General features: G+C 45.6%; 1 protein-coding gene and 1 long non-coding RNA gene across 2 annotated transcripts; one reads left to right on the top strand and one right to left on the bottom strand.

Annotated features, from left to right (window-relative positions):
- Positions 1-1,707: 1,707 nt before the first annotated feature.
- Positions 1,708-16,624, bottom strand: SLC20A1 (solute carrier family 20 member 1). Its single transcript, XM_072636750.1, has 11 exons — positions 16,474-16,624; positions 15,468-16,075; positions 15,186-15,326; positions 15,016-15,101; positions 9,331-9,427; positions 7,564-7,683; positions 5,862-6,128; positions 5,141-5,699; positions 4,853-5,038; positions 4,024-4,108; positions 1,708-2,847 (listed from the first exon to the last, which is right to left on the bottom strand). The coding sequence occupies exons 2-11, from the start codon at positions 15,823-15,825 to the stop codon at positions 2,686-2,688; spliced, it is 2,061 nt and encodes a 686-aa protein (XP_072492851.1). The 5' UTR covers positions 15,826-16,075; positions 16,474-16,624; the 3' UTR covers positions 1,708-2,685.
- Positions 16,625-16,766: 142 nt separating this feature from the next.
- Positions 16,767-20,699, top strand: LOC140521568 (uncharacterized). The gene is made up of 2 exons (XR_011972985.1): positions 16,767-16,921; positions 17,412-20,699. It is a non-coding gene; the product is annotated as an uncharacterized lncRNA (long non-coding RNA).
- The last annotated feature ends 2,360 nt before the right edge of the window (positions 20,700-23,059 follow it).

The raw sequence follows: 23,059 nt of genomic DNA, 5'->3' as shown, positions 1-23,059 counted from the left end.
AGGAGTTTGGGGTTTCTTGAATGCTTCCCTTAGTCTATTCTCTGTAACCGTCCTTTATTCATCAATAGGGGCTCTCCTTTCTAACTGAAGACCTGTCCTAGGAGAAAGCCTGAGAGTAAGTCACTTCAGGAAGCAAACTGGCAGCCCAGCTGCCAGCTGGTATTTTGCAAAGCAGGACACAGAATTAGTTGAAAATTATATTTTTCCAATTATCACAGTGGGAAACATTGCCGAGACATTCAGCCCAAGCCTGCAATTAGTGAGCATTTGCTTACTTCTAGAAATAGCAGGCCCCCTATCTCCCAGTCTATCTGGGTCTTGAGCAAGAATATTCTTTAGGAAAGACTTCACCCTATGAGTAGTTTCTTAGTCAGGCATGTACCCTTTACGGAGGATATATGAACAACTAGTGTCACCTCTGGTTAAAACCAGCCAGCCTTCGCCCTAAGAACCCCTCCAAGTCCGTTAAAAATGTTCATGGACTATTATCAGAGGTAGGGAGGATCTATTTAAGGAGTAAGGTCACCAGTTATTACTGAAATGTTTCAAATATTTGTGTGAACATCAAAATGAGATAGATTGGTTTGCAGGAATGTTTCAGAAACCAGCAAGGCAGTTCCTCTCTGTGTTCTTACACAATAGGATTTAGATTGGCAAGTGATGACTCAAGAAAGCTACCTAGGACTAAAACAAATAGGTAGGCCAAGGTCAAAGGGGAAAGTGGGTGGTGGTCCTAGAAGACAAAAAGTATAGTTCATTCAGTCACAGAATGACCATTTCCCTCCTTTAAAAGGGGAACCTCATCTAGCAGCTTCCACTGCATACAACTGAAAGTCAGTATAAGCAGCTTGACTCCAAAGAGCCCTCAAACAGGGCAAGACCAATCAAATGGCCTGTGCCATGCCTGTCTTCATTGAACAGATGCTTTGGTGGAGGTCTGACTTCATTACAACCAGCCTGTTATCTCACTGTTATCTGTGATTTAAAGGGGGCCCCATGTTTAAATGAGTCTGAGCTTTGTCCCTTTTAGCTTCAAGCAACTATGTATCATCTTAGAGGTAACAGGAGAGGTAAGTGAAAAATAAAGCCCTTCAGTTCCCACCAGTCAGAAGATAAACTTTTAAAAAGCCTTTATCGGCCCAGCAACACTCAGGTGGACTATTTGAACCTCCAGGGGTTCTGCCACTCCAGCCAAATGGAAGGTCCGAAGATGAAAGAAGATAGACACAAGAATACACACACAAGACAGAGACATGAGAGAAAGAGAGGGAGGAGAGAGAAAAGGAGAGAGGGAGAGAGGAGAAACACAAAGACCCACCATTCACCTTTCCTTTAAAAGTGACATTTGTGATCTTACAGCTAGTTCCTTTAAAACAAAACAAACACCACTGCTTAAGGTGCAAGCTAGTAGCTCACTTCCAAAGGAAAAGCCAGACCCCAACCCAGAAAGGGTTAGGGAAGAATCACTCAAACTGCACACCCAACTTCCAGAGTCAGAGCAACATCAAACACAAACATAACCCTGGTGTTGGCATGGAGGTCAAATCTGAGTCCTCCAGGGAGGGGTGAACCCCCAACTTGAGTAGAGGTTCATCAGGCAACTGGCCGCAAGGCCTTTAACGTGAGTGAAGTTCATGTACAATACATCGCACACTGCAGGGAGAGGGGACCAATCTCCCAATGATGAAAACAGCCCAACAGAAGCAATTTTCTAGAAAAATCATAGGCATTTTTATTTAGAGGTAGACAGATGAGCATGGACTGCTGTAGTATGTCCCATTTAACTGGTGTGTCATTCATATTCAACCCCATTCATCCATCTTACACTGCAGGTAGAACCAAGGTTAACAAGAGGAGATTGTTTGGAGACAGGAGGTGCTGAAAAAGGGATATATAATTATACACACTCAACGCAAAACCAGGAATACTCTTTTTCAGTGTTTCCCCAACTTTTACACCCATAAAGTCCTTAGAACAGGTTCAAAAAAAATGCTAAGTTTGCCTTGAGAGAATTGTGAAGGCTCTCTCCTGCCCCCCTGCCATAACAAAGTTAGTGAAACTTTGACAAATGAAGGACAAGCGGCAGGCCGCTGAACTTTCCCCAAGCCCAAGAACATTCTTCCAGTTAAGGAAGTAGTTCCCATATATGCCATCAAACCTGCCACTACTTTAGACCCAATGCAGAATACAAATTACTATTCTGCAAAATTGCCTCAGGGAATTTTCCATTTAAAAATATTTAAGGGAGGCCCCTGTTCACGTCTGGTGAACCTAACAGAGCAGATCAGACCATTATTATTTTGTTTGATACATACATCTGCTGGCTCTGAACGGTCCTCAAAATGACAAGGGATTATCATCAATGACAACCAACATCAAAACATAATGGAATTGAAGCCTGATATAAAAGTAGAGAAATATGTACAATAATTCACAGCCCAGAAGGAAAGGGGACCTTAATGAGAATCAGTGGAAACCTGGCTATTTTACATAGCTAATTTTGAGACAAGTCCTATTTAGCACAGAAGCAATAATAGCCCAAGTGACACTTCCCTCCCACTGCCCCCCAAACTTTAAAAAGACTTCTTTGCAGGAGTCCTCAGCAACATGGTTAGTCATTCTCCGGGGAGCAGGACTGTGTAAGTGTGGTCCCAAGCAGTGGTAGGAACTCGATCTCAAAAGGCTTCACACTCTGAGAATGGCATATTTGAAGAGAGCCATAATAGCAGCACTGATCACTCCCGAAATCGGCACAGTGACAAACCAGGCCATGAAGATGTTCCGGAAGAGCCTCCAGTCCACAGCTTTCTTAGATCGAAGCCAGCCAACAGAAACAACAGAGCCCACCTGCAAAAGCCCACAGCTGTTGTTCATTTCTTAGACCCCCGTAAACTGTCCGAAATGAGATCCCCTGTTCTTTTACAGATGAGGAGATACAGTTGAGACCCTTGACCCTAATTGGGCACAATCAGGATTATCACATGAACCCCAAGGTTTTCACTGTGTGATTTGGAATAAGGCATTTATCTTCTGGACTTCAGTTCCCTCACCTAAAAATTAAAGGAGCAAACGGTTGCCAAGGCCCCTTTCTAGTCCCAGAACTATGATTCTTAATATTCCAAATATCACGGGCAGTCCAAGAGCACACTGCCTTAGGGCCAAGAACCTGGGTGCTAATTCTACCACCACTGGCTTACCCAGAACCTTGGGTCAATCTGACCTCTGCACCGTGAAGGGGCTAGATGGCATGACAAGGTCCTCTCCAGCTGGAAATCTATGCTCCTCTCGTTTCACTCTCCAAGGCTGATGGTCTGACATCTAGTTAGATGTTAGAGGGTCTAACATCTGGTCCTCCAGGAGACAGAGTACAATACAAGAATATGAGGAAAAGGAAGCCTAAAGGGGAACTGGCTTGTCCAAGGTGACATAATTAGGCAGCAAATGTGGATGAAGAGCCCAAGTCTCCTGGGCTGAGTCAGCCATCATACCTTGATACCATGCTAATCAATGATCCAAGCAAGGTGTGTTTGGACTTTTAACGAACTCTCTAATACACTGGGTCAACAAGGCTGTGAAATATTTCTTCCCCTATGGAGCCCAGAGGCTGAAAGGTGAAGGGCTGGAATCTGAATTCCTCCTGTCACCAGAGGCAAACCACCCCTGAGCCTTGGCTTCCTTATCTGCAAAATGGGAATGGATAACAGCATCCACTGCTAAGATCCTATCAGACAGTGTCTAGCAAGTGTTTCTACTACGGGGACAAGTATGAGCTCTTCCTGCAATGACTTGGATACTTTTAATTTGTTACCTCATGCCAACTAAGATCTCAGAGCAAACCCACCAAAAAGAAAGAGCAAATCAAGAAGTCACAGCCAAAGACCTGCCCTCCTATCATAACCCACCACGTACAAAGGAGAGATTGCAAATGATTCTGATAAGGTGGATAAATCCATTTTTAACTGCTTAGACTCTGAGCTGAAGCTTTAAGGTGTAATTCAAAAGGCTAACTAGTATCACACGTACCTTACAGTGAGTTGTGCTGATGGGAAGGCCAACATTTGACGCAATTACTACTGTGAGAGCTGATGCCAGTTCAATACTGAAGCCACTGTTAATACAAAATGATTGCTTGTCAAAACAGCCTACTGACCCAAACCCCCAGGTCCAATGACCAGTATAAGTTACCCAGTTCTGGACTGAAAGAAGGCCCTATCAGGTAACAAGCTAGGCTTCCACAGGCAAAGTAGTCTTCCTTTGTTACAATTCAAATTTGCATATAAAAACTAGCATAAAGCAATGACCTCAGTATCTTCCCTGAATAGAAGGAGAACCTTGTATTCTAGCATGTGTCTAAAGGGTGTTCTAATTAGAATGCTCAGTGTTTTGGGATGGGCGGAGGGAATAAATGGGGAGAAAATTTGGAACCCAAAATTTTGTGAAAATGAATGTTAAAAGTTAAATAAATAAATTTTAAAAAATAAATAAAAAAAATAAAGGGTGTTCTAAATTGTACTGGGAGCCGGATGTATTGCAAACTCATATGCTTTTCAAAATGTCTGGCAAGTGTCTCTGCTCTAACTCCCAGGTAAGACAAGTGAAACCCAAGTGGACACACAGCTGTCCAAGCTAAAAGTAAAGTAACTCTTGGCACATCAACCAAGTCTCACAGGACAGTTCCGTGGTCACCTGGCCAGTGAAGTTGACTTGCTCACTAAGATTATTCTAAGAGACCATGTAGGAATTTAACCCTAATCAACAGAAGTGAACACTGTAAATATGCTTGTGATTAATATGAAACACTATACAAAATTTGACATCTCTACAAAATAACTCTGATCTTATAACCACTTACCTAGAGGGTGTGATTGGTGTGAGATCCTTCCCCATGGTTTGAATAACTCTCCTTCCCCAGACCCAAAGACCAATACATATACCAACACCACCGTACAACAGAAGCCAAATTGGAGTCGCTACTTTGGAAGAGACATCTCCAGTTTCATAGACCAAATACAGAGCGACCAGAGGTCCAATGGCATTGCTGAAAGATAAGCAGAGAAACAAAATGTGTCAAAATCGCCAGCGCCAACCTCTTCACATCTTGCATACATCTTTATATATGGTAAACTAATAAGCAACTGACCTTACATCATTGCCACCATGGGCAAAAGAGCCGAAGCAGGCCGTGAGGATCTGTAAGAACTGGAAGAGCAGGGAGATCTCCGGCTTGTCCTGGTCACGCCACTCCTCCAGAGAGTCGCTGCTGCCTTTCCTGTCACCGAGGCCCCGCTCCGCCTGGATGCTCACATCCACATCGGACACTGAGTGGATGTCCGACACGGCATTGCAGTAGCTGGTGTAGCTATCCATGCGAATCCTCTTCTTGGAATCAGAGGCTGGCCCCGTCAGCTTCTCCATCTCTTCCCCTTTCGGCTCTCCTTCTTTGGCACGGAATGAATCCAAAGGCATGCCGCAAATGGCCATGGTGTAGGATGTGTAGCTGTTGTTACGCCGCAGTGGCTTGTCATTTGAGTCCCCCATGCAATCTCCCACCTTGGCGAGGTGCAGCTTGTGAAGTAACTCTTTGTACAAGCCAGAATCTTTATGCACAGTATGATACTGATAGTGGCCACTGGAATTCATCTGGTTGCTGACTGTTTGATTGAACTGGACCAGGTTTCCGTTGGGCAACTGCACTGTGCCTACGAAGAATGGAATATTTATGTGTACACGTGCAAACTTCCCTATCACCACCCCTCTCTCCATTTTATACTTGTAAAAATTTTCAGAGTACCTAGAATAATGTCTAACACAAAAGCTCTCCCTCTCCCCCAAAAAACTGCTTTTGAAACGGCAAAACTAACCATTTATTGCATTGTCAATATTCGTTTCTTTCACGTCTACACTAGGAAGCCTCTCTCGTTCTGGGGCTTCCTCCAGATCTCCCAGCTTGAATGAGACAGTTCTCTCCTCCACTGCAGCTCGCAGCGGCACAGTAGCAGCTCCCCCCTCAGAAACAGGGTTCCTGTTTTCAGCATCACCAAGGGACAGCTTGGCTTCCTCATGATCTTCTTTCAAGCTACTCTTTTTCTCCATTAAGGGGCTCTCAGAAGGACTGGATTTGATTTCTCCTACACAGCAAGAAAAGTCATTGTAAACTATATCAGCTTTTTCCACTCCCTAATACATTTTTTGCTTTGTCCATCCCCTTCCAATTATTAATAGTTTTTCATGGTGTAATTCAGGAAGCCCACCTTTTTTCCAATATGTCACAGGAGAGAGAACAATGCTTTCCTATCTCAGATAACTTCTGAAGGGGGGAGTGGGGGAGAATGTTCTAAATAAAATGAACTACCAACCACTAGCTTTACTCCAACAAGAGTAATTACCTCAGGTACTAACACAGGGGACCAATTATTCTATGAAATTCCGTTTCTTCAGCTTTAAAATGACATTGAACATGAGGGATCCAAGCTCCTATTCTCATTTAGATACCATAACCACAACTACTTTATGTTCTTGAACCTCCACTGGTAAAGCTGAAAATTTTTTCAGCTATATGTATAGTGGTCAGACTACTAAAGCTATCCCACAGCATGTTGGGTTTGAGACTAGGTGAAGCTCTAAGATGCTGCTTCTTAGGCCTAGCCTCAACTCCAGCCAAGAGCTGAACCGAGATGAGCTCAACCTGCCATCCCCCTGGGCTTCCTCAGGTCTGCAGCACAAGTGACGCAATGCTCACACTACTGCAGTCTGCGTCATGTACTTTCTGGAGAGGAATAAACTGCTCTGAAAACCAAAAGCTTAAATTCTGCAACTGACATAGGTAAAAAAAAAAAAAAAAAAGGAAAAACCTCTACCCCTTGGCAAAAAACACCAAGCACCTCAAAACTTGAGAGGTTAGTCACGTAATAAAGTATTTAGCTGAACTATTTCAAATTGTGCCACCTTCCCCCCGCCCTAAGACAACATAGTTTTCATATGTCATGTAAAATTCAGGCTCTAAAGTCATACACCACCAATCCAAGGTCTGGGTTTGTGGGTATCTTCAAGGGTAAGTTGTTACTTTAATAAAAATGAGCATCACAAGATGCTTAGTTATGCATGCCCAAGTCAGCAATGGCACAGTATCTAATTATAGCAAATGTTTGCTACTAAATACATTATTCCTTGTTTTTCCTAATCATTTTTTTTTTTGCCATTTAATTTCTTTGGATGGAACAAGTTCTATATCATTGGCAACATTAAAAGGCTCCAACCACCAAGGAAAGTCTTCCCTTTTCCCAGTTCTCCTGGACTCCCTTTGAGTCCCTCTATTCCTAACACTAAATTTTATTCGTAAGGCAAGAAAAACTTGCTTCTCCTGTCCCCACAGAAATTAAGTATCCTCTTATGCCACTTAGAAATTTCCTATGAACCTTTCAAAATTTCTGAACTGATGGGTAACAACTATACCAAACTCTCCAAAACATAAAGGAACATCAAGTTTGGCAACAGATCTCAAATTATTTTAAAATTCAACAAGTCTAAATAGCTACATTTTCCACTTCATGTCAGATTACTTACGTTCAATTTTTCTCTTCATCCTGGGACAGACAAGGAACCAGACGATAAGGGCACAGAAAACAGCACATCCCACCGAGATGAGGATGGTACCCCACAGAGGAAGTTTGTCAAAGCCCAGCACTAGGAGATAAAATAAGGGATCTTGAAAACCCCAGGGCAACAGCCCCCTGCAACACCGGGGAACCCTCCACGGGAGGGTTCTTCTAGATCTTCATCAGCCTAGGGTCAGTCAGTGTGAATTTCTCTGCTAGCAGTAAGACATGTGAACTGACCTCTGGAAAAAAGACAATTCAAGTCTTAAAAACCTAAGGAAACACCTAACAAGTTGAACCTGATTCTTCCTTTTCCCTCTTCAGAACAGATTTAAGAACTATGAGAATCTGGATGACCTGCATTTAGCAGGGAAAGGAGAGGGCAGTTGAAGATTGTGCTGGCAATACTGAGATCAAAGTGGCTGAAGGGCCATGACATCCTGCAGTTCTACTTCTCCCCTCTGTATGTCCTCAAAAGGCTAGTTTCATCATTTAATGTCTAATAATGGTTAGGCCAATCTGAATTTCCTAGGATTTTTTTTTTTAAAGAAAACATGATGGTCCATCAAATTACCTATTTTTTTTTGTGATTCATTTTCTTGGTTTTTTGGTCTAAGCTCCCAAAATCTCACTAATATGTTAGAAGTCCTCATCTTGGTTCCTTCCAAGTTCAAATTCTAAGCACTCTCTCCTAATCCCTGGAAGTTCTGCCACTAATTCAATGTGACTGGGTGAAGCCCTCACCTAGAAAATAAGTGGTTGGACTCGACTACCTCCACTTTTCCTCTACTAGTCTTAATTCTGTCTCTGTTACTTAATTGCATTTTTTTTTTCCAAACTGTGATACACTAACAGCGGTATTGCCAAAATTTGTGACCAATGCTATCTATGAAAAAGATTTCCATGCACATCCAAAAAAAATTTCATGGAGTGATTTGAAACAAGAAATCACTCTGAAGGATGCCAGGGTTCTCACGCTTTTGTCAAGGCCTTGTTATTTTAAGATCTTTTAAGTGAATCCTTGAATTTAGCAAAATTGATTTGTAAATGTCCTCTCTCTCTCTATCTCACTATGGGGGTTACCCCAATATGACCCCTTTAGGATGTTTTTAAGTTAGGCATTCCAGCTTCATCCTCTGCCTCAGCCAAAACAAAATAGCCAACTTTCCAATCTTTGCAGGCTCACAATAGTTTTCCTCTCAGCTGCATGAATTCCTCTTCCAAGTGCACTCACACCAGCTGTCAAAGATCCCAACTCTTCTCAGTCAAGTAGATTCAGGGGAGTGATTTAAAATTTAGGGAACGGAACCAAGGTAACTGAATTCCACTTGAGGCCGAAAAGGAGAAAATCCAACACCTCAAGTCTTAAGACTGATTATCCAAGGTTGAATAAGGCTAAGGATTCTTCAGTAAGCAGCCAGGATCCTGATCAATTCCAGTACTTTTAGTATAGGTAGGAGGAGAAAGGGAGGGAGAAGACCATATTATCGGTGGTTCCTGTGAAGACTAAAGAGGAAAGGTCTGGAGTGATTTAGAATCTGAGCAGGTCTCTGGTTGGGAAACTATCTAGGTTAACTCAGCGTACACTAGCCTGCAGCCTTCTGTAATGGGCACAGGCCAGCCACCTTCTAGGAGATTTCAGCCCTGTAAAGCAAAAAGGGGTAAATTGGGCATTTAATGCAAGGTTTGTAACCAAGTTCAAATTTCACATTTAAATATTTTCATCTGAACTTACAGGGTGCTCCAGTGTACATGATTGAGAAGAGGTTAATTCCAATTGTGCAGGCATAGAAAACTGGCAGGGCTCGTAAGCCATTAGGAACTGGATCACTCTGAAAAACAAATTTTAAGGTTAAGTAGCTTATGCAAGTCAAGATCTACCGACAGGCTGCTCATCCTGAGACTGAGGCCGAACATCTACTATGCACTATTTTACCTAGCCAAATAAGATAATGTGGGGCATTGGGGAGAGAAACCTTAGTGGGACCCAAGTTCAAGTATTTCCTCTGGCTTAAGTACATCTGTGGGCAATTCACTTTACCCTCTCTCTCTCTGATTTGACCAAGTTACAAGACTGAAGGAGAGTTTGGACATCAATCTCCACTTCCTATTCTCACACACTAAAGATGAAAAAGTGGAGCAGAATTTTGAATTAGCAGGTGCTTTTAGCCAGTGCCTCTGCTTACACTTGCCACACAAGTGACCTAGCAATCATTTTAGCATAGAATACATTAAAACTGTTGAAGAAATAAGACTAGTCTAACCACACTCCCAGTAAGCAGGTTCCTTTCTTTTCTATGCATGTCTCTAGTAGTTGCCTAGCCTGGAGACATTAGTTTCTAGCATACGTACATTAACTCTGGGTCACAGAAAAAAACTGCTAAGTGCCAAAGTATGATGCACCCAGTGACAATTCTCTAGTGTTCTCAATTTCAACAAAGTTGTTTCTCCCCCAGTCTGAATATCACTAGGTCATGAACCAAGATGAAGGATTTTAAAAAAGTAAATTCAGAATTTTGATTTTGAACTGGAGAAAAACTGATGCCATTTTCACTAACTACTGTTTTCTTCCCCAAAATGATTTCATATTTATATATCATACATTGCATCAGAAAGGGAACCTTAATCTGATACTTTGTCAAATGGTTCAAGAAAAGAGCTCAAGAATTTATCCTGATAAAATAGTAAACACTAACAGCCAAGTTCATGCCATTGGACTGTAAAACACCATTCTGAACTTTTGAGTGGGTGGAAAGGTACTTTTCAAATGTCATCATGAACACAGAAGTCCATAATTTCATACTAGAAACTCCATCTGCCAAAAATAGGAAGACTCCTTTTGCACACCTGAATGCCCCTTACTTTCATGAAGGGTTCAATTCTAAGAAGTTTCCTTTACTTTTTCTAAGATGTATCAGAAGCAGTTAACAACTGTTGTTAATGGTAGTTCAAAGAGACAGATATATCCAAAGTCCTTCAAGTGAGTTACTCCTCATTTCCTTTTCATTCTGCATCCCAAAGAACTGTGCATTATTCTAGTATTGATATTCTCTTGTATTGATTTTTATGACGTGAGCTTCAGATTGGCTAGCATACACAAGTTGCTACCTGGAAATATAACCAATTAATTTAAAGCACAAAAGCAAATTCTTATTAGTAAAAAGCATTCTAAATAGTAATTTCTATATACCTTTCTCAGCTTCCTCATTCCTTAACATTGAGCTGGGTTTTAGATGTAATATCTGACAACAAATAAGACCAGGGCCAGCTCTATGCCACCTTGTGGAAAGGAGACGCTAGGGAGCAGACCTGAACAAATAAACTCCAATTTTTCTTCTCCCTTCACAAAGGATTAAGTTCTGCAAACATTTAGACAGAATTTGGATTTTACACAGAAATGTGGCTAATGCGGCACCCACACACAAAACGCAAAGTCAGAGTGTTTCCCAGCCCTGTTCTAGATTGTGTGCTGGGAGCAAGAATTGCGGGGTTCTGTCTAGGACAGAGACTTGGTGGATAGTGAGGCACTTCTAAGAACACAACTCCAAAGCTGGGAGGACCCTGGAACCAGAAAGCAAGACTTCTTCAGACAATAGAAAACTATGAGAACTTCAGCAGGGCTAAGGTTACAAATAAAAACATGATCATGTGACACATAGAGGCAACTGCAAGTTTCTGTTTCATCTTTTATATCAAATATAGCTTGTACCTTGAGATTCAAATGCTAAATGCAACAGAACTCAAAACAACTATGTTCTAGATAAAGCATGTAAGGGAGACCAGCACGAGGAGGTCAATAATCCCAGAAGCCATACTGCTCAGAAGGCAGCTGCAGTGGCTGGATCCCAAACACCAATCAAAAGGAAGCTGTCTCAGGCTAGTATGTCCTACCAGCTAATTCACCTGGGTCAATCTTCCCCCTACAGGAGCGAGCACCAAAGCAAACAGACCAAAGCCTCTCCTATGGCTAGAGTCCAACAAACTCTAGACTCAGTCAGGGTACTCAAGTCTCAGTTTCCTCCCCCATGAAATAAGTTATTTTCCTGCCCTATCATGAATGACAAGAACAGAATTCTTAACTTACTTAACCCTGAAAACTCTATAAAAAGTTTCAGTACCTTGAGTTTTTCATCTCTACTCTCCCCCATAAGGTTGGTAAATGAGCAGAAAGGAAAAATAAATGATTTCTCAAGTTCACAAGCTTCTTAATCAAACCCTGAGCAGTATTTCTCTTCTTCCTCATAAGGGAGCCAGATGCCAAAAGGTTTTCTTTCCACCTCCCAACCTTCCCCAGATTGTGCAAGTCCTGTTTGGGATCCCAGGTTTCAGTGGCATGTGGAGGTTGTGACAGAAGCAGCAGCCAACCCAACAATTGCGTTCACACTGTCAAATATATCTAGACAAGAAGGAAACCTCCCCTAACATCTAAACCAATTTGTAATTATCCAAACAGGCATCCATGTCCAAGGCCCCCAATTCCTAAATGCACTGATACTGTCTTTACAGACTAAGGTGTGCCTCGTGTATTATGGCTTAAAAATGTGAGCTCCTAGAGGAAAGAACTGACTTTCTTGTCATAATACCTGGAAAAGTACAAGGACATGTGCTAAAAAATCTAGGGTGGAAACTGCAGTATGCACAGGGGTAACCTGGGTCTACATCCCCACCCCCAATGGAGGGGGGTCGTCCATCAACTTGGATTGGGAAAAAGACATCTTTACTTCAATTTAATGGTTGTCTTTTTATCTCATTTTATGCATTTAAAACCATTTTCTGAGAAGAGACTGCCAGACTTCATTTGGACTGTGGGGGGTGGGGGGAAAATGTGTCCATAAAACAGAATGGTCAACAACCCTGCTCTTGGGGTGTGCTGCTCTCCACGCACATCATTGTAATAGAAATGTTAAAACCCAGCACTTCTAAAGCCACAGTGTGTATCCTGTTACTCACTGATTACTCCAGGGCAAAAGATTCCAAAGAAAAAGGCACTATGTAAAATTAAAGCTCTTCTACAACCCAACTGCCCTTGAACTACTATCGAAGAATGTTTCTAGCTGCTTAACACATTACTCCAGGCATAGAAGGCACTCAAATGTTTGCTGAGGCTTGAATTAAGTCTAACTTTAAGCCTCTTACCAAGCAGAAAACAACCTGCAAACTACTTAAGCCAGTTGCCTGATGTAAACTCCACAGCATCCAAACAGGCTCAGAAACACTAGTCAAATAAAAAGAAATGTGTGCTACCAAAGCAAAATAAAATCAGACATCTCAGGGGTCCAGGACATGTACACTGTAACACCCAAGAAGCACAAGCAGACTTTGTTCCTCTAAGCCTGGGGGGGGGGAGGGGGGCCCAAGGACAAAGAAGATCCAGAATTCATATCCACTGGAAGCTCCCAATTAACCTGAGACTGTTCTGAGGTCTTAACTTTAAGCCATCAGGTATTAATGAAAGAGAAGAGTCATCCCTCAGATCAGCTACAAAACACGGCACAGGGTCACATTTTTCCCAAATCACACACAGAGAATGCCATCTCTACCCTCTCTTTTCTCCCTCAGCTGGGCTATTTATTATTCCTATAATCATCTGGAATCAGGTTTTAAATATATTCATTTATAGACATGGCCTCGGACACTCAAGAAACCCCAGTTCCTACAAGTAACTAACTCAGGGGCTATTGTGCTGGGAAAAGGGGGGAGGGAAGGGGGGCGCTTTCTTTTACACCCCACTCTGAAGCTTCATCGCCATAGTGATGAGGAATTTCCCAATCTCTGCTATGAGACAACACAGGACAAAGTAACTGACAGTGCTGGACCTTTGAACTACAAAGGTTCCTACAATCCCATGAAGTACCCAAGGGTTGCCTCACTATACTCATGTCTCCAAATGGCCACTGAAGTTAATCTGTAATCCAGCATAGCTTCCCTTTTGAAAGTACTTTGAAAAGGGCCTGGAGAAAGAGAAATAAATGTCTAATTCCAAATTTCCAATGAACAAGAAACCCAACCCAGGATGTCTTAACATTGAAAACCAAAGTCACCAGAATTCTTAGCCACTGAAAATTAAACTGAGACTATTCTGGGAGGCAACAACTACAGGTTCCATCTCAGAATAAAACACTAATTTTCTCAGACAGATTCTAAGACTGATCTCTTGATTTCACAGTAAAGAAATTAGCAAATGATACTTATATCTGTGAAGTAGGGGAATCTGACCCCACATTTAGAGAATGAACACACATGCTGAAACAATGTCCAGAATAACTTCAAAACAAAGAAGGTCACAGAAATGTGGGAGCCAATGAGAAATTTTTAGTATTTTTATAACAGATTAACACATTTGATACAATTTCCTCAACTGTATCAGGAGGGAAGAAAAGCCAACAAAATAGTCTCAGATCCCCTCTGACTCTACCCATGTAAGCACCCTAGAATTCCATGCAACATGCCAGGAAACCAGGCTAAGAGAAGCTGACTACCAGTCTAAGCCAGCATGTGCTAAGTTGTCCAGTTGCTAAGTTACCCTGGTTGTTACCAGCAGCCTAACACTTAGGACAGTCAAGGTTCGTATGGGAAACGAGTGACAATAATCACTTCCACTAGTTACAAAGTTTCCACAGGAAAGTGGCACAAGATCTTTCCCTACAGTTACTTTCAGGCCAGACAAACAGAATTCACAGCCCTGCTTCCTGAGGGACTAGATGACCTAATAGATTTTATTCTCTCCATCTCTAATTTCTGATTTGGGGAACCTCACTCCAGAGCACAAAATACTCTGGGAAGATAACATTGTCCACCAAGGAAATGTAACTGCAGACCAAGCCAATCACAATCCCCAACTGTCTCTGTTTATTTGGGGTCTGATTTAACAGTAATAGATTTTATAATCAGACCCGTGGGAAACTAACTCCATTGGAGACTGGGTTCAAGACTGAACAAATCTCAATCCTGGAGAAGTTGGGGGAAGTTCAAGTCAAAAAAAAAAAAAAAAGACTTGGGGAAAACCCAAATTCAGACTCCCCACCCCCACCCCCCATCCCACAGGCCAGGTCTCGAGAAATAATAAGGCCCCTTTCCACAGCCTCAAGTTTCCTCCTTTGTCAAAGGAGGGAGCTGGATTAGCACGAGCATCTATTCTATGACACTGTGGTCACAAGGCACAAGAAAAAAGGTGTTTTTCATGTTGCTGAACAAACTTGACAAGGACAGCCCTGCCCTTTTTACTTTATTGGCACCCTGGTTTCTGGTTTCTAAACCTGTTTCCCATCAGATTCTGCCTTATTTAAAAACTACAAAGAGTCCATTGCCCCTAGACCACAAGCTTACCTGTTTAAGCCCATTCTGGAGAAAGACAATCTGCAGTGTCTGTTGCAGCGTCTGAGTGAACCACACACACAGTGACAGAAAGGAAGGTGCTCACCTTTCGGAGAATGAAGGACCGAACTAGGAAGAACAACACTGCGGACATGATGCCGGAGAGGAGCGGGGAGATGAACCAAGACAACACTGGAGGGAGACCACAAGCACCGGGTGAGCACCCTGCCCCAGTCCGTCCATCCGCCCCTCCCCGCCCTCGGGTGCGGCACCTACCGATTTTCAGCAGCTCTGACCACTTGACCCCTTCCTGCCCCTTGGCCACCAGGGAGAAGCCGATGGTCGCGCCGACGATACAGTGGGTACCAGAAATGGGAAGCTTCAAAAACGAAGCCACTAGCTGCCACACAGCGGACCCTGAGAGAGGCGGGGGAGCGGGGGTCAGCGCCGGGGGTCATCCCCGTCCCCATCCCCCTCCCCTCTCCATCTCCATCCCCGTCCCCATCCCCATCCCCCTCCCCCCTCCCCGGCGCCCCGCCCCGCCCCGCCCGCACTCACCGAACATGGCACTGACCGAGCCGGCCATGAGCACCTGGCTCGAGTTGCTGTACATGTCCACGTCGATGAGGCCCTTGCGGATGGTCTCGCTCACCTTGGCCCCCAGCAGCACCGAGCCCACCGTCTCGAAGACCGTGGCCAGCACGCAGGCCTGGCGCAGGGTCACGACCCCCGAGCCCACGGCCGTGCCGAACGAGTTGGCCACGTCGTTGGCCCCCACGGAGAAGGCGAGGACAAAGGCGATGACGAAGCCCAGCACGAGCATCCACAGGTAGTCGGTGAGCGGCCCGAGCGCCGCGGGCGCCGGCGTGAGCAGCGCCGTGACCAGCGTCACGAGGGGGCCCGGGGTGGTGGCCATGCCGCCGCTTCCCGGGGCGCCTGGCGTGGGGGCTGAGGGGCAGGGGCTGGCCGGATGAGGTATGAGGAGGCGGCAATAAATAATATACGTTACATACAATTAAATACTGTCAACGCGGGCACGCGTCGCGGGGCTACCGCTATACGCGGCGCGGGGGCATCTCGGGGTGCTGCCGGCTCCGGGGGTTCCGGGGGGCTCCGAGGCGGGGGCGCGGTGCCATGGCGGACGTCAGCGAGGGCTCGAGGGCATCCTGCGGGGCGAGAACCCACCGTAGCACCATCTCCTCGAAAGGGGGGCGGCGGCGGCGCGGAGACCCCCGGGGTGGGGGCCGGGGCGGGGGCGGCGGCGCGGGCACGTGGCGGCGGCAGGAAGGGAGGGGAGGGAAGGCCCGCGCGCGCCTCCCTCGCGACCGTTGTGCGAACCGCGCGCGCGCGCGCGAGCGGGGAACGGGAGGGGGCGGGGTGAGGGTGGAGGGAGGGGCGGGAGGGCGCGAGAAGCAGAGAAAGAGCGCGCGGACCCGGCCGGGAAGCCCAGGTTCCCGCGCGCGCCGCCCCGGGCTGAGAGCCGCCAAAAGCTCCCGGAGGGGGATGGGCGGCGGCGATCAGGGGACGCAGACCCTCCTCCCCTCCCCCCAGCCCCGCTACTCACCAAGGGGAACCGGCGGCGGCGGCGGCGGCGGCGGGAGGACGGTCCCGGTCAGAAGCCCCGGCACGAAGCGCAAAGAAGCGATGCCTCCCACCTAGAGAGCCCAGGCCGAGCTGAGAACGAGCGACGACGCGGCGCGGCCCGCAGCTGCTATTCGAGAACCCCACGCGGCGCCCCGTCAGCCATCACCTAACCGGCTCACGCCGCCGGCCGCCCCTTATAACCGGCCCGGCGCCCCCACGTGACCCTGCGCGCCCCGCCCGCCCTCCTCCCAAGGGGGCCACGCCCTCCATAGACGTCACCCGGTCTGCCCCTCCCAGCGCAGGAGCGTTCTAGTGCCACGTGACTTCGTCGAGTCTCCCGATTGGAGATCTGCGAACTGAGGGCCTCGCCCCGTCTGGGAAGGATTCCCCCGCCCCCTCCGAGTCCCGGTGTTTCCCACGTGAGACCGGTGAATCACCTTTCCCGTTTCGTGGCCCCGTTTTGGGGATTTTTCGGCGGAACGCCGACCCCCAGCCCCGTCCTTTCCCTCACCTGGCCAAAGTTGCTCGCTGCAACCCCCCCCCCCCCCGAAGGCGCCTCGCTCTCCTCCCCAGTACAACGGCAGATCCCAGGACGGGGGGCGGCCCCTCCTCCGGGCCAGGGTTCTGGGCACCCAGAAACCTGGCCTCGCCCTCGGGGGGGAGAAGACACCTGGCGGCTGGGCCCGGCCGCCTTACACCTCTAAACCGGGGACCCGCCTGCCCGTATCCTTGAAGGGCACAAAAGTGGGACAGCGGGTGGGATCCCTTCTCCACGAAGGGCACGGACCCTCCCCATGAAAAGGGGCCCGGGCGGAGGGGCTTCGGGGCTTGGCGCGAGTCCAGGGGCCGGCCTGGGAGGAAGCTGGCAGGGCCGAGACAAACTGACAGCTCCAGGCCCTGGGGCCATTTCCTCTCCAGCATCCGGTGGCCCAATGGGCGCGGCGGAGGCGGCTGAGGGTCAGGAGCCCTGCCTCTGAGTACGGCCCAGGAAGTGGATCTTACCGGCGTTTCTGGGACGCGTCCGGCTGGGGAGGAAGGCTCCCCGCTGAGAGCTGAGCACTGCGGCTGTGGCCGCCGGGGAAAGAGGGACAGAAATGCAAAGCGACGTTCTCCCGGGCCGTGTCTTCGCGCGGGCTGCCCCCGTGCCCGGCCGCCCCCCGTGCCCCGCCGGCCCCCGTGCCCACCTGCCCCCCGTGCCCGGCCCCCCCCCCCCGTGCCCCCGCTGCCCCCCGTGCCCGGCCCCCGCTGCCCCCCGCGCCCGCCTGCGCCCGCGCCCCGCCATCTCTCTCCATAGCTTCCTTCAAAGCGCTTTTCCCTGCCCTCCCCTCGGTGCTTTTCCTGCCTCCAGGTCTTCTTTACGTAGTTTTTTGCGCTTTCCCCCCCATTAGAGTGGGGTCTTTGGAGGCAGGGACGGTGGCCTTTTTGTTTTTATTTCTTTGTGTACCCACCGCTTAGCTTAGAACTTTGAGTTTTTAATAAATGCCCGTCCACTGAGTCTGAAGCCTGGTGCTTCTGTGCTGCTCTGTGGGGTGCTGGAGAATTGTTAATGGGTGAGGAATCTCGGGGTAGCCCTGTCACAGTAGAGGAGTTGTTAAGGGAGAGGGGTAGTGCCAACTGTGTGCCCGGCGCTGCGCTCGTTTTAGAATGCTCTCATTCCATCCTCACCATGTCCCGGCAAGGTGGCCGCCTTGGTTAGGCTTGCCCAGGGACCCCCAGCTCTTAAACTCTTTCAGACTTAAGGCACACCAGCTGCCTCCCAGACGAGCCCAAGGTCACATCCCTAATAAATCTCAGAACCAGGGATTGAACCCAGAACCTTTCAAGCCCAATGTCCTTCCCACCACACCCTCTGCTCTTCTCACTTCCATAATTCTGACCCAAGCCAGAGAGGCTTTGGATAAATCCTTTCTCTGTGCAATGCCTCAGTTTTCATCCCTTGAGCTGACCCTCACTATTTGTACTTGACATACCTTGGGAGAATCCTAATAAACTCACCCCGGCCCAATCTTTAGCATAATAACCCAACTTTACTTTTGCATAAGACTTTGATTTTGCAAAGTGCTTCCATCTGTATTGAGTCCTGTAGATATCGCTATTTTATAGACTATGAAACAGTTTCATAAAAAGAAGCCCAAGATTGACAAGCTGAGAAACGGTCCTTCAGAGTCTATTGGTTTTTCCACTACTCTTCTAGCATTGTTTCATTTTGTCTCCTCAAAACCCTTCCCAAAGTCCTGCATGAGGTAAGGGTATATATAAACCAGAGATGATTTGTTTGTTCCAGCAGGAACTCTGGGATTCCTATCTATGCAAGTGAGCACCAGCTGGGAAATGTGGAATCTTAAAGAGTGGCCTGGGCTGCCTGAGTTTAGTGAAAGGTCCAAAATCACACAATTGAACAAGTCAACAAGCATTTTACTAAGAGCCTACTGCGTGCCAGACACTATACTAAGCACTGGAAATACAGATAATGTACCAGCAAAATACAAAGACTTTACCTGCCTTCCAGGAGCTTACAAGAAGACTGACACACAAAAGCCTCCAACACAGAATTTGAGCCCAGGTCTTCCTAGATCTAAAACCAGCCCTCTATCCGTTACGCTGCTTCCTTATAATTCCAAAATATTCTAGAAATGTAAGCTGTTATTATCATCATAGTATATGGTATTGCTTAGTTGCATTATTCAGTCGAACAGACATTTCTGGAGTACCAGCCATGAAGGCAGTATGGGACAGTGGGTTTCCAGTAGTGTGACCTGAACCTGGTCTTGGGCAAGTCGCTTAACCTAAACCTCATCTGTAAAATGAGAGGGTTGGATGATATGAAATATGAGATCTCTTTCACTTCAATCCTTCCCTCTATCGTTTACTCCCAGTTTAGTGTGTGTGCACACATATACATATAGATATATATACACTTACATGTTCAGAACTAAACTTATCTTTGCCCCACCTCCAACCCCTCTATTACTGTAGAGGGTAACAGCATCCTTCTAGGCACTCTGGCTCACATCCTTATTGGCATCCTCAACCCCTCCCTATTTCTCACCTGCCCAATTTCACCTTTACAACATTTCCCCTCACACCTGGATTGTTACAATAGCCTGCTGGTGGGTTTACCTGCCTCATTCAGTCACCACAGCGATCTTGCTAAGCAGGTCTGACCATATCATCTCTTCTACTTTCTCCCTGTTACCTCCAGAATTGGACTGTATGGGTGTCCGAGGAGGACTCGGTGTGACAGCCTGCTGAGCTCTTTTCAGAGCTGTTCATCCACTTTTGGTGTCTACTTGACACTCAACTCTCACTTGTCGCTCCAAGAAGCTGGAGCAGGAAAAGCAGCCATACCCTGGCAAAATGTCTCAGCAGACAGATTAAACCAGGGTGAGGGGTAACCGATAGTAAGTTAGTGAGATGTCTATCCCAAGCATGTGAAGACTTCCCCCTAGGCAAAATGGGTGGATGAGAACAATTTGTGGCTGAAGCAGACACTGTGGCACACTTCAAGCTTGGTCAGACATCAAAGGAAACAAGGCCATTCACTGCATCCCCAGCCATTACCAGTCATCCTGTTCTTTTGTCTTTCCACTGGACTTCCGATGACTCTGGAAGAGAGAATGAGACATTGTTCAACTCCACCTCACTTCAGTCCAATTCACCCAACATCAACAGCACCTCCAGGATCTAATACAAAATCATCTGTTTTTTAATCTAATTTATTTAATTAATCATTTAAAGCTTTCATAATCTAGACCACTCCTCCTCTCCCTCCTCTCCTTTCTTCTTGCATCTAACACTGCCCTCACCAGCCCCATGTACTCTCTTCCATCCAGTGACAATGGATGTCACTCCTAGCTATTTCAGGAATAAGACTCTCCATCTCTCAGCTGCATCTTCTCAGTATGTTCCCCATCCCTGGAATGCTCTCTCTCTTTATCTCTGCCTATTCACTTCCCCTGGCTTCTTTTAAGTCCCAACTCAAATCCTGTCATCTATAGAGATACCTCCCCAACCTCTCAGAATCCTTCCGTCTTTTAATTATTTTCCCACTTATGCTGTATTTAGCTTGTGTGTACATCTTGTTTGCATACTGTCTCCTCCATCATACTATGAGCAGAGACTGTATTTTGCCTCTTTTTGTATCACCAGTGCTTAGCACAGTGCCTAGCATATAAGAGGCATTTAATAAAGGTTTGTTGACTGACAGACTGACTAACCTGGCACGTTTTTTTGCATGTTGTTTCCCCGATTACACAGAGGTTTCCCTGAGAGCAGGGACTGTCTTTTGCCTTTGTTTGTGTCTCTACAGCTTAGTACACAGTTCCTGGTACATAGTGTGCCCTTAAATGTTTGTTGACTGCCAAGTATTGTGCTAGACATTGGGGAAACAGAAAAAAAAAACACAGTATTTGCCCTCAAAACCCTTAGTTTCTAATGGACTGGTATTCACTTGGGTGTACTGCTGCATCCCCTGCCTCTTATTTTAGTCTCTTCCGACTTCCTTCAGAAAATGACCTATCTCTGGCTCTTTCTAAGAGGTGAGTGCTGGGCTAAGAGGAGAGCAAAAGGGAACGGTTAGATAGTGCTTCCATTTATGATAATACATAATTCAGAATCCACCCACCTTTGTTCCAATGAGTTCAGACTTTCCATACTTCATATCCTGGATTTTACACGTCATCTTCCCTAATTTGAACACAAGTTATTTGTATCCTCAATGTTAAGGGATAATGGAACATGGAAAGGAAAACCTAAAAATATTTATAATAAGTAATTTATCCATATTTATTTATATGTAGCTTTGGATCCCAAGCACGTTGATTCTAGCTCTAGACTACCTGCTTATGCCCAGCTAGTGGTGGGAAGCAATCTGGTCACCTGTGAAGATTGGTTTTGAAATAAGGAAGTTGATTGCAAGGCATGTGCCCCAAGGAGGTCAAAGAAATAAAGATCCCATATTACACCAAAATATTCATAACTGCATTTTTTGGAGGTAGCTGAAAACAAAGTAGGTACTTCTCAATTAGGGGACAGCTAAACAAATTGTGGCTCATGAATGTAATGAAATATCACCATGCACTAAGAGATGACTGTGCAAACCCCAGAAAAATATGAGAAGATATGAACTGATACAGAGTGAAGTAAACGGAGCCAAGAAATGAGTATCCACATGTGACAACAATGAAAATGACAACAAAAATGAGAACAGCACAAACCTCACTGAGCTCTGTGAAATTAGAATAACCCAACTTGGCCTCTCCCTCTGCTCTTTGCAGACATGGAAGTAGAGGCCACAAAAAATCCAATCTGCAACAAAGGACAACTGAGGCAGAGCTTTGAATTATTAGGAAGAACGTAGTGAATTATGACTCTTATAGCATTAACATAACCAAATCAAACTTAATTCTGTCCTACTTAACTCAGTAATACAATCACTGATACCCATTAAATCATAATGATTTAGTAAGTACTGATTAAATTGAGTAGGAGCATAAGAATTGAGACTCACAATTCCCCTCCTTACTAAGGTCTAAGGACACATAGATGGATGATAGAAGATACCAGAAGGGGTAGTCCTTTGAGTGACAACAGGAGGGGAAGAGCATGGTATTTTATTTTCATGTTCTCTTTTGTACCATAGTTTTGGTTGTTTTTTTTTTTTTAATATTTTTCCCCAATGACAAGTAGAGACAATTGTTAACATTCATTTTTCAAAAATTTTGAGTTCCAAATTTTCTCCATCCCTCACCTCTCCCCTCCCTGAGATAGTAAGCAATTTGATATAAGTTATGCATGTGCACTCATGCAATGCAAATTTCTATATTAGTCATGTTATGAAAGACACAGACCAAAGGAAAAAAAATGAAAAAAGTGAAAAAATAGTATGATTCTATCTGCATTTAGATTCCCTTAGTTCTTTCTCTGGATGTGGATAGCATTTTTCTACATGAGTCATTTGAAATTGTCCTGGATCTTTGTATTGCTAAGAATAGCTAAGTCGTTCACAGTTAATCATTGAACAATATTGCTGTTACTATGTATAATGGTTCTCCAGGTTATGCTCAGTTCATTTGTATCAGTTCATGTAAGTCTTTCCTGGTTTTTCTGAAAGCATCTTGCTTATCATTTCTTATAGCACAATAGTATTTAGTTACAATCATATACCATAACTTGTTTGGCCATTCCTTAGATGAGGCCATCCCTCAATTTCCAATACTTTGCCACCACAAAAAGAGCTGCTATAGATACTTTTGTGCATTTGGTTTCTTTTCCTTTTTCTTTGATCTCTTTGGGATGCAGACCTAGTGGTGGTGGTGCTGGGTCAAAATACCCTTTGAGCATAGATCTAAATTGTCCACCAGAATGACAGGACCAGTTCAAAACTCCCCCAGCAGTGCACCAGTGCCCATGTATTTCCACTTCCCCTCCAGCATTTGTCAGTTTCTTTTCTATGGCATTCGCCAATCTGATGAGTATGAGGTGGCATCTCAGAACTGTCTTAATTTGCATTTCTCTAATCAGTGGTGATTTCGAGAATTTTTCATCTATTGTTGATAGCTTCGATT

This window comes from Notamacropus eugenii, chromosome 1, assembly GCF_028372415.1.
Source record: "Notamacropus eugenii isolate mMacEug1 chromosome 1, mMacEug1.pri_v2, whole genome shotgun sequence".
NCBI lineage: Eukaryota > Metazoa > Chordata > Mammalia > Diprotodontia > Macropodidae > Notamacropus > Notamacropus eugenii.
This window is presented reverse-complemented; position numbering and strand designations above follow the sequence as displayed.